The following is a 17,155-nucleotide window of genomic DNA, read 5'->3' as shown; positions in this document are numbered from 1 at the left end:
ACATACATGTGAGCTTTAATTTTGTTCGGCTGCAGCCGAATAATAGAAATCGTGTATCTCCTAAATTAATACAGATTTATGACATTTTTAAAACGATTCCTTTAAAGAATTTTTAAAATATAAATGTTGTGAAAATAAAAATCTCTCACAGCAGCTTATAATTTGAAATCAGAAATATCACGTATATTTCGCAATTAAAAAAACCTGTGAAATATATTATATTCAAATTTCGAAGTGCAAAATAAACAACATTATCAATCGGAAAGGGAAAATTTTTCAGTTTTGTATATTTATTTGAAAAGAAGGCTGCAAACGAAACACATACTTGAAACACACTTGAAAAAAGTCGTACTGTTTTTAATATTTCTATTTAAATACAACTGTGGCAACAATAAAAGAAATAATAATTAATATTTTATAATCTAAGAATAACTAAAAAGAATAATGTTCACCAGCTTTTTGCTGAGGCTTATGGCTGAGCTTTGAAAATGTTGTAGAATCCTGTACGAACATCATTTAGCACGAGATAAATGTAAATATATTGTGACCTTGATAAAACATGGGTTACCTAAATGAGTGCAACAAGAAAAGGATTATCTGTTGGGCTAGTATTACACATCCATTTGCTTAGGGAGAAAACAACTGTTTCAAACACTTTTTCTACCTGTTTTACTACTGAAAGAAAGAAGCACGATTTTTTTTCCCTTTCTTTCACAAAAATTCGTATGTTGATCGTTTTCAACAACCAATCAGCTATCTGCATCTAACCTCACATCATCAACTGTCATTTTTAATAGAGAAGTAGTTTCTTCCTTACATGGTAACCCCAAAGTGATTCATGTTGATTTGCTGTTTTATATCGTGTGACAAATCAGAAGAAATTATTCCGAACTGTTGTTCTTTCGAAATGTTTTGAGTGTGTGATACGACCTTTATCGAAAACAAGGGTAAGATGTTGTATGAACCTGGTTTCAGTAATGCAAAGAGAGTTTCAATAAAAGATTTTTAACAGTTGCAGATTTATCCCGTAACGGATAATCAAAATATGTAAAGTAGAAACAACATTAAAATCAATTAGTTATACTATCAGGAAAATGATTTACTTCCAATATTTACAGAAGTTATTCCATTTCTTTATCGCAAAGATTCAAAAAATAAAACTGCACCAAGGCGAAGCCATCAGTCATGTTTCGATAGCTAACACTACATTTATAGAAAAAATAAAGACTGATACAGATACTGCAAGCACACTTTTCAAGGAATTCTAAACTTAGCTTAAAAATTAAATGTACTCTGTATATTTAGCACTTATTAGACCAATTTTGCTTTATGCAGCCCCGGCCTGGGCCACGGCGTTAAAGACTGAACGAAGGAAAATTAACCTCCTAAATAAAATACTAAGAACGATGGTTAATGCTCCTTGGTATGTTAGAAATACGATCATTAATGAAGATTTAAAAAGTAAACCAATAACGGAGCATATCCTAACGGATGTTCACAAATTTTTTTTAGAAAATGGAGAATTCGCCAGTCAATACTTTGAGAGAACTTACGAACTATGATCCCACTGTGGAAAGCCTCGTAAAACGACCTAGGTCAAGTCACCACAATGTAAAGCGGTAGCTGTAAATATGCATATAGTTTTATCCAACTTATCTCATTTTATTCAAGTATTTAATCAAGCATTTAATCCTAGTATTTATCCAAGTATTTAATCAAGCATTTAATCCTAGTATTTATCCAAGTATTTAACCAAGATTTATTTCGTGTTTGTGAATTTGAGTTTGTGTTTACTACTAAGAATATAGACTTAGTGCCTGGATAGGCAAAGACTGTAGTGTTATTTGTACCTGAATAATTGAACTCACCACGAATACCATTGTGGATCCAACCGTATTGGCTAGTACCGATCACGTGATACTCATACCCTGAATTCTCAAGAATTAGATTTATTCTCTCGAATCTCTCACTAAGCAGTTTTATGTTCTTCAGTCAGGACTCAGATGATTTTCATGACTTAAAAATTGAAATTTCTGCTGTTATGTTAGTGTACGCCACCTTGACTTGCCACCTTAAAGCTCTGACTGCCTGATCTCTCAGACTCTTATTTTCGCTTTCGGGGTGAGTGGCGTCATAGCGCCCTAAATTTTTCTACAACCGTGAACGGCCGTATGGCAAGTTAGAATGATCAGGTTTAAACTCTAAGAAGTTGATGCCTGTAGTGAAAGTAAAGCATAAGCATAAGCATAAGCACACTTTTCAACATACTTCCTCCAGAGTCTCTTAACACTTTGCTTGCCGACGGTAATGATTCGACCGGTTTAAAAGATCTCTTGCCTATCGAATTTCTAAGAGTTGATGTTTGCTTATCGACTCTCCGTTATGAGACTATTGATCATAACGACTCTGCTTAAAAGATATCTTTCTAAGTGCAAAACCTACCATGATTGTCTGATTTTGTAGAGTAGTTAAAAGTGAATAAAAAGCAGTAACCCTGGAAAACAGTCCAGAAGAAATTATCATTAAATAGAATATTTAAATATTACATTCGAAACAAAACTTAGAAGCCCTCCAAAATAATTTTTAAAGTATATTAGCACTTTTTGTATATTAAAATACTTTGCCATATTTATGCAATAAAATACTTTGCCATGCAACATTTTGCTCAATATTAAAATACTTTTGCATAACCAGCTCCCCAACATTCGGTGAAATATAAAACTAAATTGAAATAAAAATATTGCTAATAATAAATACTGAATAAGAGAGCTATAAACACAGATCAACAATAATAAGAAGAAATGTTTATAAAATAACCAACAGTATAGTCTGATTTTCATTTTTCATGAAGAGTTTGAATCTTACCTCGTGTTACCTCATGCTGTTCAAAAGGAGATTCTGGAGGCCTGCCCATGAAAGCATCCTGTACAAAAGCTTCTTTCGTTGAAAAGAAATCATTGAAAACGACAGCATATTGGCTTCCTAATTTTAAACTACGAAAAACAGAATTATACGAGATGAGTTTATGGTGTAAATATTTAAGAAATAATTCATAAAAGTAAAATTAGAATTGCGAACTGAAATATAAAAATCAGAAGGAATAAATTTGGCCATTCTTAAGACGTTATTACACAGTTTATACAATACTTTAATGTCTGGGAGGCATTTCTTTTCAAATCTAATGCAATTTTATTCTTTAAATCAGTGATATTTGATTTGCTTTCAAAAATACCTGGAAAACCGAAAGAAAAAGTTGTTATATCATCGCATCAAACAAAACGCTTGTTATATAATTAAGAAATTTATTTTCTTATTTTATGTTCACAAAATTAAATGATCCATATTAGGGAAGTGTAGAATATAATCTCTCTTTAATTTTCACATTTTTTTTTTTTCATTTCATTTAACTAATTTGAAGGTTTTTATGGCCATAAGTTATAAATATAAACTTTGATAATTATACAATACTAGAGTCCAGGTACCTTTATTAAGGAACGGAGGTTTCTATGCGTAATTGTATTTACGCATCCCACAGCCATCAGCAAGTTGTCACGCTGATTTGCATTGTAGAGAATTTGCGTATTTTTATCAAAGTTTAATTTATTCTTGTACTGAATTTTGTTACTAACTGTATATTAAGTTCTAAATTCTATTTTACATTCCTTCACAATTAAGAAAATGTGCATTATATCATAAATAATCAATTAAAATTTCATAAATCTGTAAAAGAAATTTTTGGTTTTGTATTTGCAATATTAATTCTTATGAAAGATTTTCAAGTTAAAGACTGCGAAGTATTGATTATGATTAATGCTTAAGCAAATATTTTACAGAACTGTGAACTTTCTTGAGAAAAATTATGACATTCTTTACGATGAATTTGAAAACTTTTAATTTTCAATTCGAATTTATTATTGAAAATTATTTCTCTAAGATTTTATATTTTAAAAAATTATTTATATCCAAATTTTGTGATTGTTTCCAACTGTTGATTTCCGTAGTTTTGCTAATTCTGTAATGCTTCCTTCTAAAAAGGCTTTTCTGTCGCCAAGCCTTTTTCTCTTTGAAGGGTGGAATATGTAAGAAAAAAATATGTAAATCAAAATTATAATTTAAACTAAAGGGTAAAACTTTTAATTCTCTCTCTCTGTTCTAAAATTTGTAATAACTTCTCTCGATTGCGTCATTTCTAGATCTTTCCTTTTTGCATGGTCTGCGCAGCGCTGATGACGTAATAATTGGAAACTGAAACTACCATTTAAACCAAAACTTTTCTCTTCGCATGCTTCCATCTTGCATAACTACGCTGTTTCCTATTGCAATAATATCAATAATGTAAATGTTTTTGAACAGGCACGACTAGGGTGCCAAGTCATCTCTGGCCACATATGCGAATTGGAAATAAAAATGGAATTAAAATCGCCTCAACTGCCAAGTCAACACATTAACTTATGACGCAATCGGAATACTTCTTCTTCAATATAGGATAACTACGCATTAACAGTGTTCCGACTTTTTCTTTACTGCTTTTATTACAGTTTTTCAAGAATAAAGCTTTGAATATTATAATACAGCATAAATGAAAAATAATAAACGAAAGTCCTTGATGCAAATGAGATGAAAAGATGAATGAATTAAATTTTATTGGAAAGCCAAAAGTGTTAAATTTACAATTAATTTTTAAAAAAAGTGTAAGCTTTATAACGCGTTCGAAACTGTTTTGAAATGATAATTATAAATGAAATTGTAATGAAAAATAATATAAAAATTTAGAAATAAGAAAATCAAATTCAAAAGTAAATACTAATAGTAATAATATAAATAATTAATAATAAAATTAATGATAAGTAAAGTAAAATATTAAGAAGAAATAAATATAAAATGTAAAAATTAACAGTAAGAAAATACAAAAACATAAAAGTAAATATTAATAAACAAATAAGTAAAAATAAAATAGCATTAAAAAGGAAATATGATAAAGAGATAGTAAAATAATGCATCAATTGTAAAAATATACATAAAAAAATTATTAAGCTTTAATTAAAAGTTTTAGTTTTTGCTTAAATGTACAGTTTAGTCACAATCAAGCCTCTTCTTTGGCTCCCCACTTAATCTGTTTTTATTAAATAAATATAAGTTCTGCTTATGACCTCAATTTTTAGTCAGTCACTGGTCAGTCAAAGAGATCATCACTTAGTCACTCGCTGGTCAGTCAACGACCAATTTTTATTCAGTCACTGAGCAGTCAATGTACAATTTTCAGTCAGTCACTGGTCAGTCAATGTACAATTTTTAGTCAGTCAATGACATCGTCACTTAGTCTGTCACTGGTCAGTCAATGTCCAATTTTTAATCAGTCAATGAGATCGTCACTTAGTCACTGGTCAGTCAATGTCTTTTTTTTTAATTGAGTCACTGGTCAGTCAATGAGATCGTCACTTAGTCAGTCAATGTCCAATTCTTATTTAGTCACTGGTCAGACTATGACATCGTCACTTAGTCACTCACTGGTCAGACAATGTCCAATTTTTAGTCAGTCAATGAGATCGTCACTTAGTGAGTCAATGGCCAGTCAATAAGATCGTCACTTAACAGTCAGGCGTCAGTCAATGTCAAATTTTAGCCAGTCACTGATCAATCAATGCGATCGCCACTTAGACAGTCACTGGTCAGTCATTGTCCAATTTCAAATTTTTAGTCAGTCAATGATCAGTCAATGAAATCCTCACTTTGTCAGTCATTAGTCAGTCAATGTTCAATTTTTAGTCAATGAGATTGGTGTCATGGCGAACAAATTTATGACGAACATAAACTGAAGTTGTGTAAACTTAGCTCAGATCTTTATATGATGCTTCAAACTGTTATGTTTTTTTTTTTTAAAGCAAAAATATTTCAGTAACGCTTTTCTTTAGGTTTGAAATTGTGAAACGCCTGCTAGGATCAGATGAAGGATGTTGAGTATACTCGTTATCAACATAGATAAAAGCGACGGTGTCAAAGACGACATCAATGAGGCGTTCTTGAAAATCTAAAATTGGTTTCAGTTCTATTCTGCCTACTTGATCCATTTTGCCATGCATTTCTGGTTCATTATTTGTGCTAATGAGATTGTAAGGATCATAAGTTTTACTAACGTTTATTTTATTTTAAATCTTTACTATCACTTCTTATTTTCTACTTCCGGCCAGAATTATAAGCGTTAACGTATTTATGCAAAGTTTGTCTGGCGAACGCCAAGTATTTAAGTTGTGGCTTTTTGCCAAGCGAGAGAGAGGAAGCAGTTAGTCGAAGCAGGCCGCTTACCTTAGAAGTTTTACTCAGTTGCTGGTTGCCTTCCAGGCCAGAGGTTTAATCCTCTTGATAACTTTAAACGTATTGTAGTGTTCACAGTTCTCTGTACTACATACGGCTTCCTGTTAATATAAGGCCAATCTTCCACGTTTATTATTTCAAAGTTAAGAGTTTAGTTTTATTTTTATATTTTTACGTTTAGACCACAAGTAGTGGGTCTTGTATTCCGAAGTACGGAAGTTATTGTAAATAGAGAAAAATAAAGGGTTTTGTATACCCTTCTTGTGTATCCTGTCTACTTCCCACAGTTATTGAACATAGCTTTAGTAAGCTCTCTGTTCCGAGTCAGGTCCTTGCATGTTCCCGAAGAAAGTAACGGAACATTGAACCTGATAGTGGCGCCCAACGAAGAAGAATAACCATGGCCGAATTTCAAGAAGAACCTGTGCTGCCTGCAGAAGCGGCTCAGAATCCAGAAATGCCAGCTGCCGCCCTGGAAGGATTTGGTTACATCGTCCAGACCATGCGCGCTTCGATGAAACCAGAAGCAACATTTAATGGAAACTCACCGGTAACCAGTTTTTTGGAAAAATTGGATGACCACTTCATGCTGTACCCGTGCACGAATTTCAAAAAGTTACCTTAGCTACCAGCGCTTTGAGGGGCCAAGCGCTTAACTGGTTCAAGTGTATAGGCAGAAGTCTCTTGGGTCAAGCAGGAAGTCCCACCTATACTTACGAGAATTTCAAGACTGCCCTAGTAAAAGCCTTCCGTGTTGTAAGGGATCGTGCGAAATTAGAAACGGAACTTTTTAGTATATATCAGCAAAGAATCGAAAATCTATCAAGCTTTATTTTAAGAAAAATTCACGTCTTCAAACTCTTGTATGGAAACCGTCCGGATCCTGAGATAATTCAAGTGATTTTGCCGAGGTTACTGCCCCAAGTGCAAGACTTTATTGAATTAAGAAATCCGACTACACTGGAAAAGTTATTTGAGCTAGCAATCCAGTTTGAAAGTAGAAGAACGGCGGACATTGAAAGAAGACGCCAATATGAGCAACGAAACCAATTTGGTGCGCCAAGACCACAGCAAAGTCAAGCACACGGCTACGGAAGCAAAGCGAATCAGTGGGCAAGGAAACCCGAGTATCCAAAAACAGCCGGCGAACGTTGACAGTTCAATAGCAATCCAGGAAAAAAGTCTCAAGGCCAGTGGAAAAAGAAGGAAAGCACGGAAATGAAAAATAATTTAAACTAAAACGGATTTCAGCTGACGGGAGGGTGCGGAAATCCGAAGGCCATGAAAACCCCTCTTCCTTCAAGTTAAATACAGTAATGGTGAAAAATTTCACTCTTCCGAAGATTGAAGTGTTGGTGAATAATATCCCAGCCACCGCACTCCTGGATACAGGCGCGGAGTGTTCCTGTGTGGCAGAAGATTTTTTTAGGAAGTATTTTCGGAAATACCGCATATATAATTCGGATAATACGACAGTGTTAGCGGCGCAAGGAGAAAAATGTAAGTGTATAGGTAAATTACCGCTGTGTGTCCGTATCAAGGACGAACAAGTAAAGGTTATGTTTTTCATAGTAAAGAATCTGCAAGCACATATTATTTTAGGAATAGATTTTCTTTCAGAGGCACAAGCAACGCTGGATTTTAATGAAGCGTCCCTTAAGCTGACAATGAAACCAGTTCGTGGAGAAAAGGCTGAACCGCCGATGTTAAATCTTGACCACCTGCCTAATGAAGAACAGCGAAGAATCAGACAAGCGGTAAGTGAATTTGCTTCGTTATTTAGTGATATTCCAGGATTTACTCAGGTTACTAACCATAGTATTGACACCGGAGATGCAATGCCAGTTCGCCAAAAACCATACCGGTATGATAAGAATAAGGAAAAAATTATAGAATGGCATATCACCGATATGCTACGTAAAAAGATCATAACGACCATCTCAAGTAGTTATGCTAGCCCGGTGGTTTTATGTAAGAAAAATAATGACTATCTTTTGACACATCCAAAAAGGTGGAGATTCGCAATTGACTACCGTAAATTAAACTCCATAACTAAATACCCGGTATATCCGTTACCTATTATTGAAGAAATTATAAGGAACATAACATCCACCAAATATATGACGACTTTAGACTTAACGACTGGTTATTTTCAAATAGGGGTTAGGCCTGAGGACGTGCCTAAGACTGCTTTTATAACCAAGTCTGGTACTTATGCATTTTTGCGTATGCCGTTTGGCCTTTCAGGGGCGCCGGCAACATTTCAGCGATGTATGGACATTGTGTTAAGACCTGTTCTTGGAAAGTCCACATTTATCTATTTAGACGATATCATTATTACTAGTGATAATCTCGACCAACATGTACAGGATTTAAGACAGGTGTTTTCTTTATTAAATGAGGCCGGTCTAAAAGTTAATGTCGAAAAATGCAAATTTGCAGCCCCTGAATTAAAATATTTAGGTTACAAAATATCTCAGAAGGGAATCGAGACAGACGAATCAAAAATAATCGCTGTACAAAAGTATCCGACTCCAAACACGGCGAAAAAGCTCTCTTCTTTTCTAGGACTTTGTTCATATTATAGGTCCTTTATAAAAGATTTTGCAGCTATTGCCGAGCCATTGTTAAAATTAAAAAGGAAAAAGGCAAGATTCTCGTGGACGGCCGAAGACAATAGTGCTTTCGAAAAATTAAAACAAGCATTAACGCAAGTCCCTGTGTTGAAATTTCCTGAAAAGAATGAGAATTTAGAAATTTCAGCGGATGCTTCGGATTATGCGGTAGGAGCGGTACTTTCCCAAAATCAGCAGCCCGTGGCATTTTTTAGCCGAACTTTAAATCAAACACAAAGAAACTATTCCGCGACCGAGAGAGAGGCACTTGCAGTTCTGTTAGCAGTGCAAAAGTTCCGAGTCTATTTTGGAAAGGCGCCAATAACAGTGTACTCTGATCATGCGGCGGTAACTAGATTGTACTCAGGGAAAAACTTATCCCCAAGGTTAATAAGATGGGCACTCAAGCTACAAGAATATAATCTGGTAATCAAGCATACCCCCGGAAAGGAAAATATCGTAGCAGATGCCCTATCCAGAATTAAAATAGATGAAGAAGGTAATACCGTAAAGGTGGCAATGCTCACAGCATGTACAATAAATTCCCGAGAAACTGTAATAACCGAACTGGGTAAGGATCCTGAGTTTGGAAGCATTTATGAGTATTTAAAGGATCCTGAAAATTTTAGCCACCAAGATATTGTGGCGATAAGAAATAGGGCGGCCCATTACGAACTAATAGATGGTCTATTATTTTATACAAAAACTACGAATTCCAACAACGAATTTCGACCTGTTATCCCAGCTAGTCTTAGATTAAATATCCTGCAGGAGCTCCATGACAGCCCTTTAGCTTCTCATGCTGGTATTCGAAAAACTATCCAACGCGTACGCGAACGCAGTCTATTTTCCTGAACTGCAAAAGTTAACAAGGGCGTATGTCCAGTCCTTCCCAACACGTCAAGCAGTTAATTATATTAATTTCCACCCGGCCGGGTTTCTAAATTGTATTAAATCCGAATTTCCAAATGAAATAATTGGCATCGATTTACTGGGCCCTTTCCCAAAAAGTCAGTTAAATAAAAGTCGCTATCTCCTTGTTATGGTTGATCATTTTAGTAAGTGGCCCGAAATTGTTCCCTTAAAACGAGCCTCCGCGAAATTAGTTACTGATTCTATTTTAAATAAATATATTTTAAAATACGGGGCGCCCCTAAAAGTTATATCGGATAATGGTCCTCAATTTGTAAATAATGTATTTGAAGACATGTGCAAAAAACTGGGCATACGTCATTTAAAAATGGTCCCGTATCGGCCGCAATCAAATATAGCGGAACGGGTCAATAGAAATATAGTGAAAATTATCCGTAGTTATGTTAAAAATTTTCATAAAAGCTGGGATAACTATGTCAATGAATTTGCTTTCGCCCTTAGGACCGCAAAACATGATACAACGGGCAAAACTCCTGCTGAGTTATTTTTAGGCAGAAAGATTATAACGCCGTTAGATAAATTATTTTATGTGCAACAAAGAGCCCCAGAATTTAAAATGGGTGATATAGAAAAACTAATTAAAGAAGCAAAAAAGAATACGGAAGTAGCACAGAGAAAACAAAAACTGTATTACGACTTGAAACGACGGGGAGTAACTTATAAAGTAGGGGATGAAGTATTAAAAATTAAGCATTCACTTTCTTCAGCACCAGAAGATAAAACTGCCAAATTTTTTCCACGATTTGAAGGACCATATGTCATAGTAAAAATAACTCACGCTGTAGTAGTGTTAAAAGCCAGAAATGGTGAAACCTGCTCCGCAAACATTGATCAAATCAAACCCTACTATGATCGTAATAAAATGCAAATTTTCAAAGATCTTTTGCAGGATCCGGCACGGCAGACACCGCAGGCACAAGCTCCAGAGGTGGAACAACGACAAGTACAAGGGCAAGCCATTAAGAGGCAGGAGCAACAAAGAGCCCCAGAATTTAAAATGGGTGACATAGAAAAACTAATTAAAGAAGCAAAAGAGAATACGGAAGTAGCACAGAGAAAACAAAAACTGTATTACGACTTGAAACGACGGGGAGTAACTTATAAAGTAGGGGATGAAGTATTAAAAATTAAGCATTCACTTTCTTCAGCACCAGAAGATAAAACTGCCAAATTTTTTCCACGATTTGAAGGACCATATGTCATAGAAAAAATAACTCACGCTGTAGTAGTGTTAAAAGCCAGAAATGGTGAAACCTGCTCCGCAAACATTGATCAAATCAAACCCTACTATGATCGTAATAAAATGCAAATTTTCAAAGATCTTTTGCAGGATCCGGCACGGCAGACACCGCAGGCACAAGCTCCAGAGGTGGAACAACGACAAGTACAAGGGCAAGCCATTAAGAGGCAGGAGCAACAAAGAGCCCCAGAATTTAAAATGGGTGATATAGAAAAACTAATTAAAGAAGCAAAAAAGAATACGGAAGTAGCACAGAGAAAACAAAAACTGTATTACGACTTGAAACGACGGGGAGTAACTTATAAAGTAGGGATGAAGTATTAAAAATTAAGCATTCACTTTCTTCAGCACCAGAAGATAAAATCTGAGAAATCAGGGCGCGGAATACAAATCATTCCATCTGAAGCAGGATCGTCCCCTCAAAGTTATCATTCGGGGTTTCCCGGTGAAAACTGAGACGGAGGAAATAAAATCCGAACTCTCTCTGATGGGTTACAGCGTGATTAGTGTAACGCAGTTAAGACGTTACAAATCCCGGCACCCAATGCCTTTCTCATACAACTAAAGCCGACCATCAGTGTATATGACATCTTCGAGGAGACACAAATTTTTGGCATGGACATCCAAGTCGAAAAACACCGTGGCCGCAAAGGAAAGGTCTCCCAATGCTGGAGATGCCAAGGATTTTTTCATTCCAGTGCTGTATGCACGCTTCCAGTTAGATGTCTGCGATGCGCCGGACCTCACTTTGCCCGGGACTGCCCCAAGCCATTTGAGGAGCCCAACACCTGCGCAAACTGCTCAGGAGGACATGCGGCGAACTGGAACCACTGTCCAAGGAATCCAGCTAACAAGACCCAGAAACAGAGGATCCCATCTAATCCCGTTTCGAAAATCCCAGGTGCCGGGAAACAAAATTTTGTACCCGCTCCCGCTCCTACTCCATTTAGCAGCACGGCCCCCTTATTCTCATCAGTAGTAGCAAACAAGCGTACAAATCCCGGAAGAACGTCCGTTCCTGCTAGTAACGCAGCAGCACCAACCATCTCTACTGTTCCTGTGACTGTTCCTGCGCTGGAGAAACCACCGGCCCAGGTTCTAGCCCCAACTGCAGCTCCGGACGACAACTCCTGTACAGACACACTCAGGAGTGTCTTTCAAATATCAAGGGAGTTTGGAATCGAGCAGAACCTGTTGCTAGCAGCATTCCGGAAGGCTCTTCCTCAACTAAAAACCGCTACTTCAGGACCGGAGAGAGCATTCTATATCTTTGAAAGCTACTGTGCTCTCACTTCTTAAACTGCAACATTCAACGCCTCAAATAGAGACAATCTTCTCATCGGCTTCTGGAATGCGAACGGCGTTCTTCCCAAAATACATGAATTACGGGATTATATCAGTGAGCATGCTGTGGACCTCTTCCTTGTTCAGGAAACTCATATGGTAGAGGAACGTAGCGCCAATATTCCTAATTATTACTGCTACCGCAATGATAGAGCGGCTAGTAACAGTGACGCTATTCGCGCTAGTGGTGGCACTGCTATTTATGTAAAACGCACTGTCAAACACAGTAGAATTCCAACTCCGCACATGGAGGCTCTTGAAGCAACTATTGTCCAAATTTATATTCAAAATTTACCCCCCATAGCAGTAGCGTCCTGCTATATGCCTCCAAGAAAGGGACCAAACTTTCTCCCTGACCTTAAAAAACTTAGCGGAGTCCTAAATAACATGATTATTGCAGGAGATTTTAATGCCCGCCATAGAAGTTGGGATTGCGTCACTGCCAATAACTATGGTGATAAATTAAAAAACTGGGCTCAGGGCGCCCACATCCAAATTATTGCGCCAGGAGTACCTACGCATTATCAGTTTCCTGGAGGCATAGGTGCTCCATCTATTATTGATTTGGCTCTGTTCAAAAATATACCGTTAGATCATTCGATACAAGTGATTCCGGAATTGTCAAGTGACCATTACCCGGTTCACCTTACCCTTAACTGTGTCAAAATTAATCAAAATTTACCGGCGCAAGTCTCCACTAATTGGGACAATTTCCGGCATATTTTGAATTCAAAAAATCTTCCCCCCCTCAAAATTAGCAATAATCAAGAAGTTGATAACTCTATTGAGCAACTTACTAGCACAATTAAAAGTGCATTTGATGCGGCCTCATTCCCTAAATTTAGACCAAATTATTCCAAACTCCCGGCCTACATTAAAGATAAAATCAAAATTAAAAACCGTCTTCGTAGAGATTGGCAAAGAACCCGAGTTGAAACTACCAGAACACAACTACGAAGACTCCGGAACGAGATTAAATCTGACATCAAAAGGTATTCTGATGATAAATTTAACTCTTATCTTAGGTCCTTAAAGACCACAAATAATAGCCTTTGGGAAGCTAGCGCTCGGCTACGCAAACCAAAAAATGACATTCCCCCCCCCCCTAATGGGCACGGTTAATAACCGGATGGCAATCACAGACACAGACAAGGCTGAACGCCTTGCTGACAGTCTACAGGAACAATTTTCACCAAATACTGGGCCTCTGTTCGATACCTGCACTCCGCATGGGCGAGAGGTCCAAATACAGGTTAATAATTTTCTAGACACAGCCCCTGACTCAGAAGAACCCATTAAAACAACAATGTCCGAGTTAGCATATATAATACGTGACTTAACCTCCAAAAAGGCACCTGGCCTGGATAATATTAACAATCGCATGATTAAAAACCTCCCAGTCAAAATCATATTTTACCTAGCATTTTTGTTTAATGCTATGCTTAGGCTAAAATATTATCCTGATAGCTGGAAAAAGGCTTGCGTAATTCCTATTCTAAAACCTGCTTCGGACCCAAAAGTCCCTCAAAATTACAGGCCGATCAGCCTCCTATCCTCTCTTAGTAAACTTTACGAAACAATATTGCTTAGACACCTGAAAGATTTCTGCCGAAACCGAAATATAATTATCCCACAACAATTCGGTTTTCGAGCTAAACACTCCACTCAGGCCCAGCTACTGAGAGTAGTGGAAATCATTCATACGGGTGCTCGCAATAGAATGCCAACCGCTATTGTTTATTTAGATGTAGCAAAGGCATTCGACAGGTGTTGGCACATCGGCATAATATATAAGCTCATGCGACTTGGACTTTCGACTGACTTTGTGCGACTAATGCACTCCTACCTAAATAATCGACATTTCTGTGTTAAAGTTAAAAATTCTCTCTCTTCCCCCCGTCCTATCCTGGCTGGGGTCCCTCAGGGAGGAATAATTAGCGCGTATCTTTTTAACCTGTATGTAAATGACATTCCACAATTACCCACTGTCGATCTTGCACTTTATGCAGACGACACTGCCATTATTTCACAACACTCAACTCTTCACCACACTTTGCATCATCTCCAGCAATACCTGTCAGATTTAGAGTCCTGGCTCGTTGACTGGAAGATCAAAATTAATGTTGCAAAAAGTGCTGCCACCGTTTTCTTTTCCAGAAAAAGGAATGTTCACAGCCAACTCCAACCACTCAAGCTCTACAATGAAAATGTACCTTGGGTGGACTACTACAAATATCTCGGAGTTTATCTGGATGCGAAGCTAATCTGGGGCGTCCATATTTCATATGCAATAAGTAAAGCTAAAACCACCAGGAATCAACTGATGCAATTAATATCCAGAACCAGCCACCTATCTCTCCGTAACAAGCTCCTACTCTATTCAAGCACCATCATGCCAATTCTGACTTACGCAGCACCTATCTGGGCCACAGCAGCTAACTCACACCTTAAGAAGATCCAAGTTTTCCAAAACGTCACGCTTCGCATCCTAACTAATGCTCACTGGTATGTACGCGATTAAGTACTACATTCTGACCTCAAAATTCTTCCCCTGGATGCTTATTTCAAGCACATTTCGGCAAAATTTTTCAATAGAATTGAACAGATTAGCAACCCGGTCTTGCATAACATTCCTGCCTATAATCCAGCTGAACCTAGTTCTGCTAAAAGACCTAGGGCTGTCATGGACAGGTCTTATAACATCTTCCCTAGGCGGCCTAAAAGGGTTTGTTTGCTTGATCGGGGAACCTCATCTGGCTAAACTATCAGTACTTCATGGGCCTAACCCAGCTACATTTAACTCATCATACCCCCCAGACCTAATCTGGCATAGCTTTTCGCGAATCCATCACCGTGCTGCTATATTTTTATTTAATACCCACTCTTGCCAAGACCTCTGCTGCCAGAAGAATGTAGAACGCAATAACATATAATTCTTTAAATATCTTAATCATTAAAATCTTAAATCTCAAAAAAGCACATTATTCTTTAAATATTTTAATCCCTAAAAAGCTAAAACCTCAATAAAAACTATTATAATTTTAACACAACTTTTACTTCTTAAAATGTTAATATCCACCTGCTACTTACAAATTATTAAATCATTTTTTCATCTAGCTACAGCTTCATCTCTGCAATACAAGCTGCATTTCTTACAATTTCACCTCGGTTCTTCGCTACTCAAAGCTTATTCCTTCCAGTTTATTTTTTATTCTCTCCCACAGCAAGCGCTTTTTCGACTCTTTCGCCTTCTTCGGTCAATGACCTCGTCCCCCCACCCCGACCATCCCAAGGCTCTTAGCTAAAAGCTTGAATACAGTTACCTTACCTTTCCCGGGGCCCGGTTTTTCCGCGCCTCTCTCCATCAGCTGTTTCGTATCCATGGCAACCATTCACGCTCAGCGTGCTGGCTGCCTCTCTTATTGTATCTGAGAACAAGCAGTTGACTCGCGACGGGGGGCCAAACACCCTCCATTGTGATCAATGCTTGCTCTTTCCTCCTGTGTCCAAACAAGAGGACTCTTATCGAATCTTGATTTTTTGCTTAACTGCTTCTTTCACAAACTTTAGCCAATGCTTTCTCTTAATCATTCCAAATTTCTGAACGAAGATGTGGAGGTAATTGCATTTAATTGCAAAGGTACTCCGTAATTCAAACGCCTTGGTCCTTGGTCCGAACTGGTGAAAAAAGGAAGCTTCCAGAGGAAGGCACTGAAGGGCGAGCCCGTACAAGAAGGAGGATAAATCAAACTACTATCTGCAATACCTTTAAAGACTGGGCCCAGAAAAGGATGTCCGAATATCACAAAGATAAGTAAAATTTTATGTTACTTTGCAAACTTAAGTTAATCTTTCATTCTTACTGCAAGTGGCAGATTTCAAGAAGTTTTACCTCATGCGAGGTTTACCTTTATCGCCAAAAGGGCGAGAAATGAGTTGTTACCGATTTTGGTATTATGTTTTTCAATTACTCGCGTGTAAAACTAAAGTTGATGTATAATAGCGATGTGTAAAGACTTAAATATTGTAAAAGTTATTGTATAAATTTTATTTAAAACATTCTGGCAAGAAAGAAGTTTTAGTCTGAAAGACTTTTTGAAATGTATTATTTCAATGTAGAAAGAATTGGCACTTGCTTTGAAAAGAATAGAAGTTAACAATGTACTACTAATGTATGTTGTCAAATGCGTAAAATTAACGGCATGTTAATATGTTCTTATATACAATGTGAACTGTTATTTCAAATGTTAAGAAATACCATGATATGGTAAAAGTGAAAGTAATGTTAAATTTTTTTTTTTATTCGCGTGGCTGTAAAAAGACTAAATCATGGTGAATATGTGTTAAAGGTTGAATGAATGTAGTTAGGCTCTCTGACGCTACACTTCAGAGTTAGCCACTTTCAGAATAGTACTTCAGGGTTTAGAGTTGAAGTTAGGGTGTGTTACGAGGTCTTGGTATGTTGAATTTTTAACACGTTAGTGCTTTGATTGTAGGAGGAAGTGTTGAACACATAGACATAAACACATTCGTGTTTGGTGTTCTTTTACAACACATGTCAGAGAGCACGGGGAGAGATAATTAAAATAGTCATGAATGAAATAAGAATGTTAAGAGAAATATAATTATACATGTTACTTGCCATTTCATTGTGTAACATTTCATTAAACTAGTTTTCCTTCCAGATCTCTGGAAGGAACCAGATTTGAAT

At 36.9% G+C, this 17,155-nt stretch overlaps 1 protein-coding gene across 1 annotated transcript in view; it reads right to left on the bottom strand.

The window, feature by feature from the left end:
• Window positions 1-17,155, bottom strand: part of LOC146999081 (cytochrome P450 18a1-like) — a 45,575-nt gene that overhangs the window by 22,218 nt on the left and 6,202 nt on the right. The window contains exon 2 of the mRNA XM_085814525.1: window positions 2,866-2,993. Coding sequence (XP_085670651.1) covers window positions 2,866-2,993 — 128 coding nt within the window. The remainder of the gene's footprint in view (window positions 1-2,865; window positions 2,994-17,155) is intronic.

This window comes from Stegodyphus dumicola, chromosome 1 (assembly GCF_044657685.1).
Source record: "Stegodyphus dumicola isolate Sdum_Otavi_A_Nest chromosome 1, ASM4465768v1".
In the NCBI taxonomy this organism is placed as follows: domain Eukaryota; kingdom Metazoa; phylum Arthropoda; class Arachnida; order Araneae; family Eresidae; genus Stegodyphus; species Stegodyphus dumicola.
This window is presented reverse-complemented; position numbering and strand designations above follow the sequence as displayed.